Source organism: Cyprinus carpio, chromosome A8 (assembly GCF_018340385.1).
Source record: "Cyprinus carpio isolate SPL01 chromosome A8, ASM1834038v1, whole genome shotgun sequence".
NCBI lineage: Eukaryota > Metazoa > Chordata > Actinopteri > Cypriniformes > Cyprinidae > Cyprinus > Cyprinus carpio.
This window is the reverse complement of record NC_056579.1, coordinates 11,051,128-11,071,952: the sequence shown is the minus strand read 5'-3', so window position 1 is coordinate 11,071,952 and position 20,825 is coordinate 11,051,128. Positions and strand designations below refer to the sequence as shown.

Below are 20,825 nucleotides of genomic sequence, written 5' to 3'. Positions count from 1 at the left end.
TTATTATTATTTGTATTTATTTATTCTTATTTATTTATAAATTTTGTTGAATTCAGCATAAAATGCTTTTTCCCCATTTAAGAAATAAATAATTAAATATTGTTAATTCTCATAACAGCAAATCAAACTCAATACCTAATAACTTATAAACGAAATACTGATAATAAATAACCAAATCAACAAATAATTAAAAAATGTAAACATCATTACTGGAATAAGATCCTGTTCTAATTAGGTTTGTGGAGTAAATTCATGTTAAAAACATGCTGCATAATTTTTTTTGATATTTTTTAATAACCTTTTTTTGTAGTATTCTAAACTTTTTGTTAGCTTTGTGAGTAAATGCCTCTAGACTAGGTCACTAAACATTAAAACAACATTTAAACAAAGTTAAAGTCCGGGGCAGTTTCATCATTAGGGCGATAGGACGACATAAGTGCAAAAGGGACAGATATTTTTTTCTATCACATTCAACCACAGCTGTGTCACTGTTAGACTGTTTGTTCTGCCTCTGGATATATAGTGCAATCATCATCAAGTCACGTTCTGTGGAGTAACGCCCCCTTTTGGGTGATTTCAATCTGGCTGAGAATCGCTCAGACTGTTTTCATAGACGCGCGCTGGAAGCTGTTTCATGCGGGGGGGGCTGAGGGCTGGGTTGGAAAATATGTGACGTCATTATGTTGTGACTGACGACATGAAATTTCTCTACTAGTCTTCTCCCCCTGGCGTGATTGTTACTGTTTTATACACAAAAATTGTACTTGATGTACTTGTACTTTGATGTTTAATAAAAAAAAAAAAAAAAAAAAAAAAAAAATCTCTGTACTGTTTAGGCTATGTGTTGTAGCCATTAAAGAAAACATATTTGGTTTCATATTTGTTTAAATATTATAGGCTAATGTAATTTTTTTTATTTATTTAATCAGTGTTTATTATGAAAGTGAGCATGCAGCATGAGAAAGATATGATACATCATGCGCAATAGCCTATGAGACATGGAGTGGGTAAGACATGATTTTAACCACTTTATTGAGTTTTGTTTTGTAGAAAGACTCTGTTTAAAAGATTTTCGTTTTGTATAAATTGTATCTTAATTTTGATCAATATTTTATCAACCCATTGCCTGTATTTAATAAACAAGCAAATATATTAGCAGACAATGTAATAAGGTGCCGGCACATCACTTGTATTGCACGTGAACTGGAGGGCGCAGAAACTCAGCTTGTGCCTCACAGACAGTTTTGAGAAATATAGGCTATCTATTATAGAAAAGCTTAAAAATATCTACTTTTAAACGAAAATATTCAAAACGAAAAGAAATAGGCTACTCTCTGAATATGTCGGCCTAATCCATATGAAATGTGCATTTCTCTCTGGCGTTCATGGCGAGTCCGCATCGTCTTTGCAGCGACACAGATAATATTAAAATAATTAATCATTAGTTTATATCTTATACACTATATCTTAATCCCACATTAAACACATTGTTATGTCTGTTTTTAATTTTTTTATTTTAATTTTTTCACGTTTTTAAGTACAATATTAGGTTAATCCACAGCCCCCCACCAGGGGGGGCTGATGCTATGACGGGGGGGGCTCCAGGAGGGCTAGCTTATGTAGCGATTGTTAGTTTTAATCATAGACATTTTTTTATTCCGAACTGCAGGCATCGCACTGCAATCTCTAAGAGTTCCAGGAGGGCTAGCTTATGTAGCGATTGGTAGGAACAAACATACCTCTATATTAATAAGAAATATGAAGTCAGGACTAGTCTGTTTGCACTGAATAAAGCTAACTAGTATCTCACCAATAAAGTTTAGATGGATGATAATTGTAATGGAGGTAAAGACGATTACAGTGTCATACAGCAATCGTACACTATTAGACACATGAGACTTTTATTATTAATATGCAAACAGACTGGGTTTGTGCGCTCTTTGATAGCTTTTTGCACAAGCACATTTAAGTATGGTCGCATGTCTGGCAATTGTTTTATAATGGACACTCGCTGAAGAAGCATCTTTTTATATGAGTTTGCAATGGGCAGTGGTATTTATTTAGACACTCAAACACAGACATGAACACTCACTCTGACAGAGGAACTGTTCATTGGTGATGTTGAGCTGCCTTCAGATCGCCATATTCAACAAATTCAGAATGTTTTTTTTTTTTTTTTTTTTTTTTTTTTTGCTTTTTTAAATTGTGTTTTGCTCTGTTTAATAATTCTGAATGGATCCATAAATATCTACATAGAGTCAGGTTAAGGCAATTGGTATAGTGGTCTGTTGGCAACTTTGTGTGGTTCTGTTTAATATTGTAGCTTGACTTGTAGGTAAAGAAAATGCTCTAAACAAATGTAACATATATTTTTTCCTCACATTTTTTGCTGTTGCACTGTATACATAAATTGTAAATTATAAAAATTAAAAAATAATTAAATTTTTGTTGAAAAAAGCTTGCAGAAAATATAGTTTTGTGTGAATCATCCTCAATCTTAAACTTGGTAAAAATGATCTTTATTTAAAATGTTTCAAATCTTAATACTATTCCTTTTGTTATACTGGGATAAATTATACCGGGATTTATGCTAAAATTCTTCAACCAATTAGCACAACATTTTATGGCATGCAACACCACACTATAGAGAACTTTTAGCTCTTATTAGTGCTTATTTAGTTTGCCATGCCCACATTCTGGACTCTAAATTAGAAATCCTTAATGGATAGCCAAGAGTTCATTAAATGCTGTAATTAGTTGTGAGAGAAAAGTGATTTTAAATGCGGTGTGATGTAGAGTTCTGGCCTTCTGGGATGTCCATTCATTCCTCTGGGTTAGTCTGGTTTCCTCCACAAGAGCCTCTCAGCAAGCATGCAGCCAGTCCCGTGTCAGGTGCTTCATCTCTTCAACTTTCACAGCCTTCAATAGACTAGACCGTAAGGTCCACGGATCTCCCTCTTCCAGCGTGATTCATGCTCTCAGGCTCTAAGAGCCTCATGGATGTTTCAATACCCCTTTTAACTTTTCCACCCGTTCTGACACAAGCCTAGAGATTCATTTCAATTATATATGTGGCTCACCAGCTGTCCAGGAAATGATCAATATTTCAGTTCATGGAGAAGCAAACATCCCTGAGAGCAGCCGGTCCCTAAAGGCACCCACACCCTTAAGAAGAACAGGGCAGTTTTTGATGGAGATAAGGGATTGTAAGGATTATTATTATTATTATTTTACATTTTATGCATATTTTTAGTTGCATTTATTTGATCAAAATTACAGTTACAACAGAAGTATTGTAAAATGTTATTACAATTTATATTTTTTTCTATTTGACTATATTTTAAAAATGTAATGAATCAAGATGGCGCCGGATGGCTGCCTCGGTGAGGAACTCTCCAGTTGTTTTAATGTTTTTGTTAATTTTTCCTCTCTGTTGTTTTTCAAACACAATACGTTTTACCAGGGATGAACTGCTGAACATTCGGCAGTACACAGTCTACACCACACAATCTTCTACCGGTTTTTGATTACTCTGACGTTTTGTTGAACATTGTAGTTGGCGAAGCAGCGGTGCTGTTCAAGCATTTTTAGAAGCGAGCTTAGGCCTTAAGCGGCGTTAGAACAGAGCTGCTTATCATCCATCTGGCGAAACTTCGCTCTCTACCCAACAATACGGACGAAATTCTTCTGCTTTTCCCAATAAATAAGGACTTCTGCTGCTCTGTGTTTCATGGAAACCAGGCTGAATAAAGATATTACGGACAGCGCGTTACATCTGCCGGGCTTCCAGCTGTTTAGATCGGATTGCAACGCAGAATCAACAGGGAAGTCATGTGACAGTGGGACATGCTTCTACATCAATGAAAGGTAGTGAACAGATGTAACAGCGTTGAAGAAAATGTGCTGTCCCAATCTAGAATCAACTATAAGCTGTTCTACTTCCACATGAATTTTCCTCGTTCATTGCTTACTGGGCCCCCTGCAGTTTGCAGTTTACCGAGCAAACAGATCTGTGGATGATGCAGTCAACATAGGACTGCATTCCATCCTGCAACATCTGGACAGACCAGGGACTTATGTGAGGATCCTGTTTGTGGACTTCAATTTGGCATTCAACACTATCATCCCAAACCTTCTGTTCCATTCTTCTGTGCTAGCTGTTATTGAGTACAAAACATTAATTTAGCTTTTTTTGAATGGACTAAACATATAAATTTAAACATTAGGAATCAAACCCATGACCTTGGCGTTGTTCTCGCCATTCTCAATTCCCATTGAAAAAGAAAGAATTTTAGCAGAGGAACAGAGTGGTGAGGAGTGCAGGTACTCATCAAATGAGAGGCAGCGAACAAAAAGATGTCTTTCTAGACTATGAATGTGATGAAGAAAGAGAACAGAGGGAGAGAAGAATGGTTTTGTGTGTGGTGTGAAAATAATTCTGCAATCAGCACTCCCCATGGCTTCATCTGCTGCACTCATTCTCAATCTAACATCTCTACTCCTCTTTATTCTCTTCTTCTCTGTCTGCTCAAAGTCTTAAGAGCAGCTTGTGTCTTTGTTGGTGCCTTGTTCTCTCTTTTAAGTCCAAGAACCGGTTTTTGTGTAGGTTTTTTTTTTTTTTTTTTAGATAAGAGCACCATGCAGAGAAAGAGTCTTTAGAAGTGTGAAATTATGGATTAAAAGGAATTATATGACTGACTGTTGCATGCGCTCACAGCTCTACATGGTGATGACTCGTTTTAGCAGCTGTACTTCACTTACATCTTGCGTGTTTTACAGTAGTTTCACAGGAATATACAGGGCACTGACAGATATCGACTGAGGTGAATGAGTGCGAAGGCAGAGAAATTGTGTTTTACACTACAATGTCATCAGGAGGATAGACAGATTTTTAAGATTCTTTGATAAATAGAAAGTTTAAAATAACAATTTATTTGAAACTGATGTCTTTTGTGACATTATAAATGTCTTTACTGTCACTGTTACTTTTGATCAATTTAATGCAACCATGCTAAAAGCATTAAAATGTTTTTCTTTAAAAAAACTTTGAACAGTAGTATACATTTGTCAAGTTATGCTAAGCTCTAAAATAAGTTGTCTTAATTGTGAGTAAATTTTTTTTAAAAACCTTTGAATCCAGTGAATCATGAATGACTGGGCAAGTAATGGAATTTGAAGATCAAGGTAAATTGTATTTAATTTAGAACAGAGCTCAGTTTAACTGTTCAGAACAAACAAGGGACTCATGAACAACCATCTCAAAACAGTCGTGGATCATCCAGGTAAACACACACAGTATTAAGAACCAAGGGTTCACAAACTTTTGAATGTGGTTATTTTAATAATTTCAGCTAATTTTGTCTTGTGGACTAAATGCAAACATCTTTTATGTAAAATATCTTACTCAGGACAGTAATAAATAAAAAAATAACATGTATGATTTTGTATGATCTCTTTTATTTTGTTAAAATTACTCACATTTTCACAGATTCTGCAAGGGGTTCACAAACTTTCAAGTGACACTGTATGTAGCCTACATATCAGAAAGTTATGCTTTAAGTTATGCAAGTTTCAAAAGAAGTGCTATCTCTTGGAGACAGTGACTATACATTATACATAGCATTTTTAACATTGTTAGAAGAACAGAAGAAGAGCCATGTTCCTATGGCTCAGTGGTAGAGCATTGTGTTAGCATCAAAAAAGGTCATGGGTTCAATTCCTAGGGAACACAGATACTGGTAAAAAAATTTATGCCCTGAATGCACTGTAAGTCGCTTTGGATTAAAGTGTCTGCTAAATGCGTAAGTGTAAATGTAAAGAATGTACTGTGAGTGGCCATTTTTCTATATACCAAAGCTATTAACTGAACATTTATACTTTTTTTCTAGTTAGACTTTTGACATTGTTGAATGTCCTTGCTTCATTCTTGAGAGCAGCTGGTCTGTAAAACCTCTTTTTTGTTAACTGTTCTGTGTATATAGTTTGTTTGAAGGTAAGGAATGTGTCAATCTAGTTTCAAGCTCTTGAACACAGAAAAGGGACGGCTGGATTGATAGTGGCCTCTATAGTGATGTTCCCTTTGAAATGCTACAAAGAAACAACGTTATCAGGTCTAATTGCTTCTCTGCTCAAGGAGAGCTCTTAGACCGAAGGTCTCACATCTGTGAGAGAGTGCAAACACCAGATCTATCCACAGCACAACTGTGGACATAACATCCCTTCCATTCACTCCCAGTAGTCTTTTAGAAAGACTCTTTTAATGTAGCTTGTAGTTTCCTAGAAATATGGAAATTGCTGCAACTCCAACAGCACTTATGCCAATGTTTTGAGAGATTTTGTGTATTTAGCGAGCTGACAGAGATGTATGCCCTTCTCTTCACAGAGGAAGGAGCTGGTGCGCGCGTGCATATGAGCATGTTGCCGCAGCCCTCGCTTCAATCCTGTGGCGAGTGCAGGGTGTCAGCAAATTTTCCAAGTCATTAAAGTAGGGCTTCATCATGATCTTTTGGTGGAAATGCAGAGCGGTGCTATTTTAAGATGTATAATGGCCCACAGATTATTGCCTAGAGAATGCAGGTAACCTGTTGCTTGACTGAGGCGCTCCTTTTAAAATGATCAAACAAATCAACTCACCCTTAAAAAAAACCACCCTATCTATCAAAAATAATTAAAAAAAGAAGAAAGAAAAAAAAAAATGGTTTTCTTTGAATGTGAAGGTGAACCATAGTTTGCAGTAAGAACATTTGTTATGCCAACCAAACAAATAAAATCAAAAACAAAACAACAAAACAAAAAAGTGATGCAACTAAAAATTGCCAAAAAAAAAGGAAAAGAAAAAAAGATAATAATAATAAATAAAAGGAAATTTCTGGTTTCAGTTAAAATAGTTTTTGAAACCACTGACCGAAACAATGTTTATTTTGCACTTCTTTGATGACACTTGTTTATGCAATTGCAGTCAAAAGTACATTGTAAATGCAAAACTGTCAGGACAGTTGTAGGTATTTATTTATATTTTTAAATGAAAAGGAACAAAAAAGTTAGTTAACAATTATTTCTATTTATTACTTATTTATTATATTTTAATATAATAATACATTTTTTTTTCCTTTTAGATTTTTTTTTTAAATTGGGAATTTTTGTAATGCTATAATATAACTGTAAATTCAAGAATAGCTTAACTTTTAGAACAACTTATTACAGATGTAAATTTTTTTTTTAGCAATTTGGCTCTACATCAAGGGCGTTCAATTTTGCAGGTTGTTTGCAACCTTCAAAGAAAATAACTCTGATGAAAAATGAAATGAAGTATGACATATTTTGAAGCATATTTGGTATCAATAGTAAACATTTACCAGAGGTGCCCAAACTTTTTACTACATAGGGCAAAAATCAAACTTGATTGATGGCTGTGGGCTAAAGGTAAAAGATGCATTACCAATAAATATTCTATTAAAATGTACATTTTAATCAAATGCACTTATATTCCCAGCATTTGAAAGCAAAAATAAAGCAAAAACAACAAAAGTTTTTTTTTCTCTCTGTTTCCCATCCTTATTATATGCATATAGTGGGCCAAATCAAAGGTCATCACAGGCCACCATTAACCTTGGCCACGGCCTCTCTGCTATATACAAGTCTTCTTCTGTCTCATCTGACCACTTCTGATTGGCTCACCTAAGAATTAATTCTAGGTGATTTTAAACTTCTTCTCAATGTCTTAAGATTAATACTAAGTTTAGTATTTGCCTTTTACTTTTGTGTCAGTGCTCATTAAAATACTCATCAAACGTCCTCTCAATTTGTTATTGAGTTTGCGTGACTTGTTTGTGCGTTCGACATGACAAGAAGAATCTGATCGTCGTCGTCCCCGGGACATTGGGGCCTTGGTTTTTAATTTGGGTGCTGGGAGCAGAGCTTCTCCAATTCCCACCAAAATAAACAAACCGTGGCCTGGGCATCACGCCTGAGGGCAGAGCCGCAGAAACAACGCAGCCAAAGTAAATCGAGTTCTGCAGCAGTCAAACAAAGCAACTCACAGTCCTAACAGACTCGGCTCCATCAAATCACTCTGGATACTGACACGCACATGCATACCTCTCACATGCATTCCTCTCACATGCACCACCATACAAAAAAACAAACAAACAAAAAACATTTGAAACTCACATATGTATTCTGCATACTGATCCTTATTGTGTTTTCAATATGGAGTTGTATTTCATAGAATAATGAGAGAGTGGGTGGCAATGGGTTAGATTCATTGTATTGATTTGGTTTGTTCGGATGGTTTGTTTCATTTATCCAGTACAGTTTTCTCATCCAGGTTCTATTCTGTTCTCATCTCCTCTTTACATTTAAGAAGCCTCTATGCATCACCCTAATAAGCCCCGATTTCCTTTTAATGCTTCAAAAGGAACTGTTTTCCACTCATTATGCTTGACTCGTCTCTCAGAGCTAAAGAATTTTAATAAATCAATTCTGTTACACATGGATCATATTAATCCACTGTAAAATGATTGGGTCGACTCGTCTCCCTGCTGGCTCCATAGGCACGATACTGTGTAAATTCCCACACGTAAGCAAAAGAATGTAGTGGTGGTTGATCAGAGGAGGTTAACCCAGGTTATCCCGTCAGCACTGCGGTATTGATCGGTGAGGTCACTGAAGTTTACCTGCAGGGTACAGATGTCCCTTAAACTGAATCATCTGGCCCCTGTCCCTCAGACGCCTTTTGCACATCCTGCTCAACTCAATTGAGTTGTTTGTATTGATTTGCTACACTTTCTGTGTGTTTGGGATGCTCATGGCCCATCGAGGCAATCATGTATTGACAGCTGGCTTCAAAGCCTTTTCATTCTTAGTGTAAATGTCCAACACCATAGAGCGCAAAGATGAAGCCTGATTTGTTGTTATGACCGAACATGGCCAAGTAAAGCACCGCTGGTGCCATTTCAACGGATGATTCACATACTTTGTAACTTTAGCCTGGCAAGCTACTTATAATTTACTGTATATAGGTACTACAGTCAAGGGTTTTTTTTGTTTTTTTTTGGAATAAGTAGTTAGTGGTCAGTTTTTTTTTTTTTTTTTTTTTTTACATTTTAGTATATTTCAAAATGTAATTTATTCTTTTTACGGTAAAGCTTCTTCTACGGCAAATGATCCTTCAGAAAACTTGTGCTGCTTAATATTTAATTGTGGTGCATTTTTTTCAGGTTTCATTGATGAATAGAAAGTTCAAAAGAACATTTTTAAAAATAGATTTCTATTGTAACATTAGGAATATCTTCATGGTAATTTTTGATCAATTAAACGATTTCGTCCGGAGTATAAGTATTCATTTATTTAAAAAACAAAATAAAATAAATAAATGTGACTCTATTAAATGGTTAGTGTCTAAATATCACTATACAGTGTATAATTTTATTTACAGCTGTCGTTTTGGCACAAAACATTGAAAGTTTTTGACTGAACAGTGCAGTTGGCAGCATTAAACTTAAAGTGATTATTGAAATACAGATTTACTGTTAATAAAACAACAGCAAACAGAATGTTTTTAATTGACAGTTTAGCTAAAAGTAAGAAGTGCAGTGCAAGGACTTGAGTGAGTGATTAATTTTTGAATAGATTCATTTACATACCCCAGCAATGTTACATTGTAAAATCGTCAAACTTAAATTACATAAAATATGTTTTAAAGGCATCAAAAGCCAAATCTTTTGTATTGCAAATTGAGTATCCATTTTTAGCTATTGCAGCAAAATGCATTTACAGTGAATACCATGCAGAAATATTCAACCTAAATCTCAAGGGGGAGAGGAACCTCTGTCTGGAACAACTTGCACAGGGTTTTTGTTAATTGTAGCATTGCTCACACATTTTGTCAATACACAACTTCAGTCAATACACAAGTGATTGTATCCTTAAACCTTGTTTTACCTGTCGAATGTCTGTAGTATCACTGCATGAGCTCTGATACATAGCACCAGCCTATTCATTGACCTGAACTGTTGTGTAATATTTACAAATCCGTGACTCTAACAGATATTACGCTACATATATATATGCTTTCCTCTTCAGTGCTGTTTAGAATGTCGACTAGCTTAACCATTCAACCATTTCTGGTTCCCTATGGGTTTATAACACAGAATTTTTGTGTCTAATTTAAATGGGTTGCACGACTCATGCTGCGCTTTCCTACTGGTTTGTGCAGCTTTGTACAAATTGGCCTAGTTTCTATAGTCGAAACCGGTTTGCACCGCCATTCTATAATTGCCATCAAATAATCAGTCCACACTGCAATCCATTTTTCAACCACCTTTTCAACCCACTTATTTACTCAACACTGTTTATGTATCAGAATACTGCAGCACATAATCACAGAGTGGAGCAGTTTTGTAGCTGACACAATTTAGTCACACCGCCTGGAAAAGTGGTTACATATAGTATAATTCATAAATCCCTCTTATAATCTTCTTTTTTTTTCTTCTATTATTTTAGAACTTTTTGGTGTAATCTTTTTGCTTAAAGTATGCTGTGCTGTCTTTCTTTCTGTCTATTTTTTGTAATATTATATATATTTATAAGTATTTATGTATACTTTAAAAGTTTTTTTTTCACATTTATTTGATCAAAAATACAGTTATATTGTGATATCTTATTACAATTTAAAATATCTTTTTAAAATGTATATTATTAATGTGGTGGCAAAGCTAGGATTCTTTAATGAATAGAATGTTTTTGTAAAAATTTTAAAGTCATTACTATCAATTTAATTAACCTTTTCGAATAAAGGTATTAATTTATGAAAAAATCTACTGACCCCAAACATTTATTTTATAAATTCTCTATAAATTATATATTATTCTATAAAAAAACAAGGTTTCATATAAAATGTATATACTTCTTTATAAATGTTAGATTAAAAAAAAAATTATTATTATTATAGTTATTATCCAGTGCAGTGACATTTATATATTTAACCTAAGTGTCCAAATACCAGTCGTAATAAAAAGGTTAAAATGGAATAAAGCCATTTAAAGCCATATTTGTTAAGTCAGCACTGTTTAGTGACATATACAAACCCGATTCAAAAAAAGTTGGGACACTGTACAAATTGTGAATAAAAACAGAATGCAATGATGTGGAAGTTTCAAATTTCAATATTTTATTCAGAATACAACATAGATGACATATCAAATGTTTTAACTGAGAAAATTTAACATTAACAAAATAAGTTGATTCAAAATTTCATGGCATCAACACATCTCAAAAAAGTTGGGACAAGGCCATGTTTACCACTGTGTGGCATCCCCTCTTCTTTTTATAACAGTCTGCAAACATCTGGGGACTGAGGAGACAAGTTGCTCAAGTTTAGGAATAGGAATGTTGTCCCATTCTTGTCTAATACAGGCTTCTAGTCGCTCAACTGTCTTAGGTCTTCTTTGTCGCATCTTCCTCTTTATTATGTGTCAAATGTTTTCTACAGGGGAAAGATCTGGACTGCAGGCTGGCCATTTCAGTACCCAGATCTTTCTTCTACGCAGCCATGATGTAAACTGATGCAGTATGTGGTCTGGCATTGTCATGTTGGAAAATGCAAGGTCTTCCCTGAAAGAGACGACGTCTGGATGGGAGCATATGTTGTTCTAGAACTTGGATATACCTTTCAGCATTGATGGTGCCTTTCCAGATGTGTAAGCTGCCCATGCCACACACACCCATGCAACCCCATACCATCAGAGATGCAGGCTTCTGAACTGAGCGCTGATAACAACTTGGGTTGTCCTTGTCCTCTTTAGTCCAGATGACATGGAGTCCCAGTTTTCAAAAAAGTACTTCAAATTTTGATTCATCTGACCACAGAACAGATTTCCACTTTGCCACAGTCCATTTTAAATGAACCTTGGCCCAGAGAAAATGCCTGCGCTTCTGGATCATGTTTAGATATGGCTTCTTTTTTGACCTATAGAGTTTTAGCTGGCAACGTCGAATGGCACGGTGGATTGTGTTCACCGACAATGTTTTCTGGAAGTATTCCTGAGCTCATGTTGTGATTTCCATTACAGTAGGATTCCTGTATGTGATGCAGTGCCGTCTAAGGGCCCGAAGATCACGGGCATCCATTATGGTTTTCCGGCCTTGACCCTTATGCACAGAGATTGTTCCAGATTCTCTGAATTTTTGGATGATATTATGCACTATAGATGATGATAACTTCAAACTCTTTGCAATTTTTCTCTGAGAAACTCCTTTCTGATATTGCTCCACTATTTTTCACTGCAGCATTGGGGGAATTGGTGATCCTCTGCCCATCTTGACTTCTAAGAGGCTCTTTTTATACCCAATCATGTTGCCAATTGACCTAATAAGTTGCAAATTGGTCCTCCAGCTGTTCCTTATATGTACATTTAACTTTTCCGGCCTCTTATTGCTACCTGTCCCAACTTTTTTGGAATGTGTAGCTCTCATGAAATCCAAAATGAGCCAATATTTGGCATGACATTTCAGAATGTCTCACTTTCAACATTTGATATGTTATCTATATTCTATTGTGAATAAAATATACTTTACGAGATTTGTAAATTATTCCATTCCTTTTTTACTCACAATTTGTACATTGTTCCAACTTTTTTGGAATTGGTTATGTAGTTTAATTAACAGCAATGTTAGTTAAACTAAATGTAATTAATCTCAGGAGTTAACATATTACATTTGGTGCTCCTAGTACCTGTTTTTCCCGTCAGTGAGCAGTGAGAATGCTGTATACAGACATTTACAGGCTGGCCTTCTTGCTTCTCATCTGCTGGACTGCAGCAGTAGACAGCAGAAGCCCCTCGACAAGAGCCATGCGCTCTATGATTCACTTTCACAAGGTTAGTTAGAGTCCCTAGGGTCTGTGTTTGTTGTCTGCTTTCTGCTGCTTATACATTTTATATTTTCTCTCTCTCTTACACACACACACACACACACACACACACACACACACACACACACACACACACACACACACTAGGTGACTTACACAGTTGTAATGCAACATTTTCATAGAGTCTTGAACTCAGTACTTCAAAAGGTCCCATTTTTTGTTAATGAGCCCATAAAAACAGAACAGCCTAGCAATAATCCCTCTCGCTATGCATGACAATCTCAAACCTGCTTCCCGCCTGCACTGGATCACATTATAATGCTACTTTACTAGGACTTGGTGCCCTTGTGAATTTTACAGGGATGTGTCAAAACTCATCCTGACTAATGATTTGTTGACTGTGTTTTTGGGGGCGTCTGAACAAGTGCAAACTATTTCTGGCAGAGAGGATCAGAAGCCGTACCCTCTCTCTGCTGATTGGCTTGTGAAGAGCGGGAGAGGGAAGATCTGTGTAATGATAATCTCAGCATCTCCTCTGCTGAATTTCTAAATCCCATTTATTTTTTATGAGGGTTTATGGGGTTAGGAGTCGTGATTGTGTCATGAGTGCCTGTCCAGTCTATACGCTAATGTTCTCAGTTCGCAATCAGATGGATTCACAGTTTATAGATTATTAGCTGCTAATGAGAGTCAGAGGTTCAGAAAATTGGACGTGTTCAAAAAATTTCAGTCCTGTGACTCATATTTTGAATAATTTATTGTATATAAACTAACATTAATATTTTTCTAATACCATAACACAAACCTAATTCTAATATACATCTAATATTTAAAAATATTTTTATATTTAGAATACCTTTACCTTCATCTAATGCTCAGTTGCAGATAATCTTTAAAATCATTAATAATTTAATAACACTGTTGAATGTATTCTTTAGATCTCAAAATGCATATCTGAATATTATGAATATATATTTTTATATATATATTTTATTGTACATTATAATGTTATGATGCCTGAATTCATTTTTTATTATAGTTTTTAGTGTTTTGTTTTTCATTTATTTATACAAATACAATGGAATTTTATTATTGGCTGATTATAAGGTTCTATAACATATAAACAATTATCTGTATAATTACCAATGTCATCCAGAATTTTAATATTAGGTCTATCGGGGACTCTTCAGTCATCCAGACACCTGATAAAGCTGTTTAAAATGAAACAGTTGTGTTTAAATCACAACCAAAGGCAGAATTAATAATAATTTAGAAAAATAAAGGCACTATTCTTCAAAACTTTATCAACATTCCATTGTGTGTTGAGAACAGTCTTAAGCTATTTGGTCTTTTAATATAGTGTGTGTTGCACAAAAAAGAAAAAAAAAAAGGATTTAAAAGACATGTTGCATCATTGATGCGATTGTCTTATCTATAGCACTGAGAGGAGGGGAAAGCAGTCTGAAAGGAGGAGTGAAAGAGAGGAGACCCTGCCTTTTGAATTGAAAATGCATATCCAGAGCTCTGATGAAACCAGCCCCGCTTGTGAGCTGAGGGAATCGTCTCAACCATGCAATGCAATCATTATTTCCACTCAGATTACAGATTCATATAAGAATGTTTATTCAGCTCTCTGAAGTTCATCTGAAGTTCAGAGTAAGAACAAAACAAGAACATGTCATAGGTTATGAGCAGATTTTTATAAAGTTTGCTTTGAATTTTACATAACCCCATTTCATGCTCGAAAGCACTGATGCAGAAGGGTTACGTGAAATACTGAGGTTGACCTTGTAGCAAAACTGGAAAAGTTGATTACATAATAACTATTTATAATTAAGTAATAGCTATAAAATGTTATTTTATATTTTTCAGCATTTTGATGGAATTAAAACTTAAAGGCATAGTTTGCTCAAAAAGAAATATTCCATCATCATTTATTCACCCTCAGGTTGTTCCAAACTCAGCTTCTGCTGAACACATAGTATTTTACTATGGAAGTTAATGGGGACCAGCAACTGTTTGGTGAGAGTACATTTTTTTTTTTTTTTTTACTTTTGGACGAGCTATTCCATTAAAGGAGTTTTTTTCTTTTTCTGGTGGATCATTTTCTTATTAATTTTTGAATCAAAAATTTAATACTAAAGATCTAAATTCTAAATTCTCAAAATGTTGTGATAGAGTATTTTCATAACCAATGTATTAATAAAAACGCTTTCAATGATGAAAGAAGGATGAAATTATACAATTGTCATCATTGCTTGCGTCTCTAATTGTTAAACATTTCAAATGCTGTTCAACATCTGTGGCATGAAAAACTGAATCAATGCACTCTGGAAGCTCTTCTGTCATGGTTCTGTTTCATTTCTTTAGTTTGAATTCTGATCCATGTGAATGTGTACTTTATTCTATGCCTCTTTAGTGCCTGTAAGTAGTGTGAATTCAATCAATGGCACAACCTCTAGTTGCATTCAAACTAGCCTCAAATTTAACCCACACAACCCAAACTTAGCAGGAGCTCTTGTGATCTGATTTTAGGATTCAAGCACCATCAACCCACATAGCCCAAAAAATCAGCCAGAGCACTTCTGCATGCTGTTGAATCGCTTGTAAACGGACACATATAAATCTTTGTAGTTCGGTATTTTAGGAACTTGAGTTTGCGACGCTTAAAATATTATATGTTCCATAAAAGATTCATGATCTAAAGACTCAAGAATAGAAATACAGTGAGTGCTACAGGAAAGGACATTATTTTTGGCAGAATTGTTCACTGAAGATCATTCACTTGAATGCACAAACACACTTGAGACGTGTATAATTGTTTTGTTTCTATTAGAAGTAGTGCTTGTTAACGCAAGCATCTCTCCATTTTTATTATTATTGCTCATTCATATATTACATTTATAATGTCTTTTAAAGTATAAGGACTATTAATATGAAAAACGTACATAATGCATAAATGGGTTTTATTATTCAAATATTGCATAGGCAAAAAATGCACATAAGCTTTTGTTTCGGAAGCGTATTATACCATAAACAGTAGCCTGTGCCACAAAAATAGGGTAAATGTCACTAATAATCAGGCTATAGAAACATAGCAGCCTGCCTTATAATTACATTATATGGAGAAGAACAGGGTTGTCTTATTAGTTTTCAAATGTGAAATCTTATTCAGATTATGCATAAAAATGACCTAAGCAAATATGACTCGCTGTGCTGCTTGTGCAGGGTGCTAGCACTGATTGTGTCCTGCTCTTCAGCTGATTTCACAGAACTCTTTGCTTTGATGTTTGTGTAGATGGAGTTTTGTTTTTTTCTGCATAATCAGAGCTGCTGCTGCTGCTATTGCTTGGTGTGGTGTAAGTAGGTGTTTCTTGTAATTGTTAAACTGATTCAGTGTTTGCTAGACTTAAATGTGTGCCTCCATCTCTCATTTGACTTCAAAGCTTTAAGTGAGAAAACATTGTTATTCTGGGAAATGAATATTTCCTTGGGCTAAACATCCAACTTGCAGTCTGTGAGAGAGAAATTTTTATTTTCTGTGAAAATAGTGTGAGGTGGCCTGCGCTTTCTTAGACATCCTCAGCGAGGTTCCTCCAAGAGCCACGGGATATCAGACCAAGACTCTGCGAGCTTTTTAAAACAAATCATTATGTCCAGACATCCTCTTAAGGTTCTTTCTCAACAAACCTCTGGGTTTTCTCTGATAAAGTTAAGTTACAGGTTTAATCTTCCTCCTACACAATTTCTCACTTTTCAACACATTTTTTTCATATCCATAACCTTGTGTATCTCTCTCTGTTTTCTCACCCTCTCACCTCAGATTCCTTTGTTTGCTGTTTTTATTAGTGTTGTTTGCCAAAGCAAGTAGCACTATTATTATTGCTTATATGTAAGGTTAGGGGTTTTTCGAGGATGTTTTCTGAACTCCAACCCAACATATTACACTTCAGAGGTGTTTGTGATATGAACAAGAATAATACCTTAAAATGTGTGGCTTGTGCATCTTTTTTTTTTAAAGTTTTATAGTTTTGATAGTTTGTGGTTTATATAATATAATATGTAACATTAATGTCATGATTTTCTGTAAAGCTGCTTTGAAACACTGTGTATTATGAAAAGATAAAAACAAAAAAAACTTAATAAACTTCTACTTCTGCATAAGTTATAAACTTCCAAACTCCACACTTCCTTATTACTTTATAATTTTCTCTGTCTGTCTCTTTATTGTAGGTGGTGTACTTCCACACTTCCCTGTGTCTGAGTCCTTTGGTGGAGTTGGTGTCTCTGTCTACCAGGGCAGATGGTTCCCAGGATGCAGTGGGGTCAGGGTTTGGACTGCTCCAGCTCTTCACAGGTCGCGCAGACACCATCATCTCTCAGGGGGAGGGCAGGTAACGGTCACTTCAGAGCGGTGCGGTATGGCCATTTCCATGAGTGAGAAAGATGACACTCCAGAGCAGACAGTCTTATTGACTATGCAGCAAATCCTGAAACCTTAAAATAATTAACAAACTTTTCATAAGATATTCATCACATTATTCAGCAGAAGAAAGAACTGAATGCATGCCTCTCATAACTGTTTTAATGGCTCTGTAATTTCATGTTCTCTCTGAATGAACTCCGAGTACACTTTGTAAACTGAGTACTTTACTGAATACTCTTTGTATTTAAATTTGTCACCCACCTCCTTAAATTCATTCCACATTTTAGGACACAAAAGAGCCCACTTCTGAAACTTGATCCGCTGGTGTTGCTTTTGGACAATGCTACTTTAGAAAAAGTGCTTTATACTATTTAAACACATTTTTTGCAATATATGTTTTGTTATGATATAGAACATATATACATTACTATTAAATAGTTTGGGATCAATGAGATATTTTATTGTTTTCAAAGATGTTCTCACCATTGATTTTATTTAAAATACAGTTAATTGTAATGAAATGTTATTACAATTTAAAATAACTGTTGTTTGTTTTAGTGTCACATGAGCCTTCAGAAATCATTCTAATATGCTGATTTGCTGCTCAAGAAATGTTTCTTATTATCAATGTTGAACATAAATATTTTAACTTAATATTACTATTTTTTTAACCACCATGTAGCTTTTTCAGGTTGAGTCTGTTCAATGGGACCCCCAGAGCCCTCCTGCACCCAACACTGAAAGACCCTCTGCACAGTGAGTGCAACCCTGAGCTTCACATGTAGTCAATAGTTCATAGTCCACACCTTTAGCAGCTCAATTCTGTTCAACAAATAGTGTATTCAGTCAAAGTTTGAAGTCAACATGAAATCAGAATTGATACTCTAATTACACCAATTCAAAAAAATCATCAACAACTCAAAAAAACCACTCATAAGTGACTTTCAGTCTGTTCGACACCAGGCATTCGGGTGTGACTCTGTTCTGATATTTAAAACACTGTGACTTTTGTCATTATCCAATCAAATCCCACCCTACTTTTTTCAAATTGAATATCCTGAGTGACACGTAAATCTGTCACATTGCATGAAATAGGCTGTGAATTGTGTTTCATGTTGTCTTTTAAAGCTGAAGTATTCACTCAGTGAATGTGTTTTCTTCTAGGCAGATTTTTTTAGTTGGGTACAGTAGATAGATGTTTCATTGATGTGATTACCCCAGCAGCACAGCGGGTATTTGAAGGCTTGACTGAACCGGCCTGATTTCTGGGAAAAAACATGTAGTGAAATTTGACACTAGAAAACATATTCTACTGATGGTATCAAAGGAGTCAAACCGAGCTAGAGACAACAGCAAGAGCTTAGTAATAAATAGTTGATAAATAGCACTTTATGCTTTCTGACACTAGTGATGAGAAACTATTTGCATATGTGTGTGTTTGCCTCATTTTTCAAATGCTTTCAATATTCAATCTGCCTTGACTTTACCATTTCGATTGATTTCCACTTGAAAGCAAATTGGATGGAAGGATGTTTTTTAGACACCATGTAACCTGCATTTGTTGGCTTTTGCCTAATTTTTGACTGATTTTGCACCAAAATACCCATAGATTTTATTTGGATGTATAGCATGTGATGTCATAAACAGAAGACATAGACATCTTTTTTAAAAATTGGAGAGGAATGTATATTTTTGCTACATTTAATGTTCAATTATTTGGATGGTTGGTTATATTTTATTTTTTTGTATTTAGCATTGATTTTTGGAACATTTCTGGATCATGACCCACAAGTTGAGATCTACTGGCATAGAGGATGTAAACAGCACTGGTAGAGCCTAAAAATGCTGGCACGTTGAAATCTGTGCTTTATTTGATGTGTTTGTCTGGGTGCATGTCTTTGTGTGTGAGCATAGAAGAGAGAGACGGAGAGATGTGAGAATGAGTGAGCAGTTTTTCATCTCCGAAGATTAGAATTCCTATTTTGACACACTTCAATGTTTGTAGATGGCTGATTTTGACAAGCACAGTAGCTTAGTCATTCCTTAAGAATAGAGACAAATAGATGCAAAGCCACATGGATGTTGTTACATCTGCTGTTCCTTCACCTGTGAAAGAAACACATACTAACCTTGAAATGCCAAAGAAAGATTGGTCATGTTAAATTAGTTGTTAAATTATAGGTTATAAATCATGAAGTATTCAATGGGAATTTTATTTTGAATAATTTTAATGCTGTCGCCATGAGCCATGGCCTGGTGGTTTGTACTTGTGCTTCACACATGCTGATCCTTGGAGTTTGTATAAGAGATGCAAATCTGTCTTTTTTCCTGCTTTCTATATTATTAAATACACACTCTACCATTCAAAAATTTGGGGTTAGTAAGATTTTTAATACTTTTATTTAGCAAGGATGGATTATATTGAATCAAAAGTGACAGAAATCATTTGTAACATTATAAATTTATTTACTGTTTTTTTTTTAAATGCTGTTCTTTTGAACTTTATGTTAATTAAAGAACCCTGAAAACAAATCACGGTTTTGACAAAACTATAAAGCAGTATTGATAATATTAAGAAATATATTTTGAGCACCAAGTCAGCATATTATAATGATTTCTGAAGGATTGTGTGACTGAAGACTGGAGTAATTGCTGCTGAAAATGTACCATCACAGAAAGAAATTACATTTTAAAGTATATTGAAGTCAATTCTAAAAATATTTCACAACAATACTGTTTTTATTTTTTTTTAGCAACATTGTTTAGCCTAACGGACTTCCTTCCAAAACATTAAAAAACATTCAAAAACCAAAACAAATACTTAAAAAAAAACCACAGTAATACTACACTATAGCAGGTGTCTCATTTATACAGACACAGTAAACAGGAAAAAACATATGTAAAAAAGATCAGCAGGTTATATTTGAAATGCATAGATTTCCTCAGGATTGGTACGTACTATAAATATGCAGGCCCACACAAAATCTGTGCATAGATTTTCTCAGGATTGGTAGTTCCATCACACACTGTTTCATTCTGCAGATTGACCCCCAAAATGAGCGCAGTGAATAGAAAAAGTGTGCCAATTCTCTCTGTGCCCAGTAATACGTAATCATTAGAACAGCATGTTTATGTGCTACTAAGTGGATGTTTTTTAATCCAATTTGTTGTACTCTAATTGTACAGATTGGTCCATTAGATAAGTAATCTCAGCAATTTTGGCACCCTACTTGTGATTGAACCTGTGATCTTTTTTTAAAAAAGCCCTGATCCCTAACCATTAAGCAAGCACCACTCAGAGCTGTTATAAAGAGTCAACAGAATGACACACTGCAGCTTAGTGATTTGCACAGTGGTACAGAGTAAGCCAAGTGCAATTCTGACCAATAAAATTAGTTTGTCTAATAAAGTGACTGCACATGCTCTCAGGCTATGGCATTGTTCCAGAATATGTCTAGGCCTTTGGAAGGAAATATTTTTTCCCTGCTCTTTCTTATTTGATATTTTAATAAAAATATTTGCACATTC

General features: G+C 35.0%; 1 protein-coding gene across 1 annotated transcript in view; it reads left to right on the top strand.

Moving 5' to 3' along the window:
* Positions 1-20,825, top strand: part of nphp4 (nephronophthisis 4) — a gene marked incomplete at its 5' end in the record, with an annotated part of 135,568 nt that overhangs the window by 5,373 nt on the left and 109,370 nt on the right. Inside the window, 2 exon segments of the mRNA XM_042763030.1 lie at positions 17,105-17,265; positions 17,989-18,053. Of these exon segments, the coding sequence (XP_042618964.1) occupies positions 17,105-17,265; positions 17,989-18,053 (226 nt within the window).